Raw genomic sequence first — 2,291 nt, 5'->3', positions numbered from 1 at the left:
ACTAGGAACCGAAAAAAGGATTCCAGAAAAGCCAAAACTGTACAACTTGCAGCTAATACAGGCAGATTAACTAACAAAGTAAGATAAACTTAGGAGCGCCTTTGTAAGCCCCGAAACTATGTTGTTTCAAGATCAATAAACAGTATTTATCCTAGCAGACTTGTGCAGGTACCAACATAATACTCGCATTTCTGAATTCAAAAGCTGCTTTTAGCTTACAAAGGGCACCGACATAATACATGCACCAAATGATAATGATAGTGATGAGGGCACACTTAAAACAATGATAAAAAAAATGGCTGGAGTTTAGAAGCTACCACTTCTTAATGATCATATAAATGTTAGGACAGTAGCGAACCTTGTGAGGACTGTTGGCCAGTTCTTGCAGTGCAGAATCAGCAAGGGAACGTGCATAACAGAATAACGCATAGGCTTCGGCCCTTTTACTGACTGAACTATATGACTTTGCCAAATAGAAACATCTGCACAGTACTCCAAAACAAAATTTGTGAGTATAGCCGATATAAAAATGTTACATGTAAGCTTTCTAGGATAGTAGACGGAAACTTGATAAGAAGCTGGAACATTTATACAAATCAATAATTTAAAAGTAAGACAAATAAATATTTTGCTGCCTTGTGTCAAGCTCTCAATAACATTATTCAATATAGTCGTGAACAGAGAAGCTGATTATTAAAGAATTCTAGGTTTCAAAGAAAACAATGTCGAACTCACCTCTCAGCTCGGAATGCCAAATCTTTCAGCTCATACTCATGAACAAAAGCGTTCTCTTCTTCGTTTTTATCCCTTCCTGAGCTAACTAAATCAGTTAGGTCTGTTGTATTCTGCAAGTTAAATTGTTTTCGCATCAGTAGAAGTACACAACTCTAGTAAGGCATAATATGAATGGAACTTACCTGAATTAGCAGATCATATAGCCTAACAAGTTCTTCCGGCTTTGTAATTTTCTCATTCTTCTCATCCCGATGCTTTGCAAACTTACTTTTAGCAATACTAACAAGTAACTGGTTACGTTCTATGGTCCTCGATCCTAAAACTGCACTGACGGCCTTGTCAAGACCATTCAATTCGTCTCTTATATTCTCAGCATTGCCAGCAGAAGCCTGCATTTGGCAAAAGTGTTGGTAGGATGCATACACTGCCTTAAAAACATACATATATCTATATCATTATTTTCATACCAAATCATTGCGGATGCAGCTTCGAGCTTCGTGGTATGCAGAGAATAGTTTATCAAAAATAGCAAGTTTTTTGTCTGCTGGGATTGGTTCTGTGGCTGCGCCATTTAAATCCCTCTCCAGCTGCTGAGCTGAATCATATCACTAGATTAAAAAGAAATCTATCTACAAGTAGAAAGCAAAGCAGATGCAGAAATACTGTACAAAAAGACTTGTCTTGGTCAATTAAATAACATGTGGACTATCTGCTATCTCTGAGATGAACTTGCAAATCATGTCTATAATAATTAGAGAGAACATACATAACCTATATAGGAGTACCTTTTAATATGGAGACACGGGTCTTTGCACTGGTAATTGGAAATCTGCGACCAAGCCAGTTAAACTCAGTCATAGAAGCCGCCTGCTGTGACCTTGTCTCAGATAATACAGCCTGCAAGTATCAAAATACATCTATCTGAAAATAGGGGTGGAAATGCAATCTGGCACTCAGAAACTGTAAGTAGGCTATGGTGTCATATTTATGAAACAATATCAAAATAATTTCAAATGAGCAAGTCCAACGAACTCCTCAAATCGATTCGTTGTATCTCTAATCGCAGAGCCCCACCAAAAGATTCCTTCTCTATTTCTGTGCACGCTCCAACAGTCCCGCTCTCCAAATTTCATCTGCCTATATTTTATTAACTTATTCGAACTCACAAATTCTCTAAAACCTATTAATTCAACACAGTATTTGATATTTCATTGATGCATAATTTGAGTTGACCCCAATTCTCATGTGCTATCTCCATACAGCAACAGCAATTGCAAACACGCAACATTAAACGAATCGATTCCACATCAGTTGTCAATATCTCTCTCACTTATCTCTAATAAAGTGCAAGCACACAAGCACAAGCAGCAACATATGATCTCTCTGTCTCTCACAACCTCACAATAATGGAAGCATCAGCAACAGGTAGAGTGCAGCAGCACATAGTAATCTATCGACTACACAAAGCATCAAGCAAATCGCCGCCACCACAGGGCACCAAAACAAGCGCTGCCAACCACACAACATTAAACGAATCGATTCCACATCAGTTGTCA

The 2,291-nt window shown here is 38.1% G+C and overlaps 1 protein-coding gene across 1 annotated transcript in view; it reads right to left on the bottom strand.

Moving 5' to 3' along the window:
• LOC119308244 (signal recognition particle subunit SRP68-like) overlaps nucleotides 1-2,291 on the bottom strand; it is an 8,409-nt gene that overhangs the window by 1,861 nt on the left and 4,257 nt on the right. The window contains exons 7-11 of the mRNA XM_037584364.1: nucleotides 1,521-1,632; nucleotides 1,203-1,330; nucleotides 918-1,124; nucleotides 736-845; nucleotides 359-482 (exon numbers count right to left, since the gene is read on the bottom strand). Of these exons, the coding sequence (XP_037440261.1) occupies nucleotides 359-482; nucleotides 736-845; nucleotides 918-1,124; nucleotides 1,203-1,330; nucleotides 1,521-1,632 (681 nt within the window). The remainder of the gene's footprint in view (nucleotides 1-358; nucleotides 483-735; nucleotides 846-917; nucleotides 1,125-1,202; nucleotides 1,331-1,520; nucleotides 1,633-2,291) is intronic.

Source organism: Triticum dicoccoides, chromosome 5B (genome assembly GCF_002162155.2).
Source record: "Triticum dicoccoides isolate Atlit2015 ecotype Zavitan chromosome 5B, WEW_v2.0, whole genome shotgun sequence".
NCBI lineage: Eukaryota > Viridiplantae > Streptophyta > Magnoliopsida > Poales > Poaceae > Triticum > Triticum dicoccoides.
This window is presented reverse-complemented; position numbering and strand designations above follow the sequence as displayed.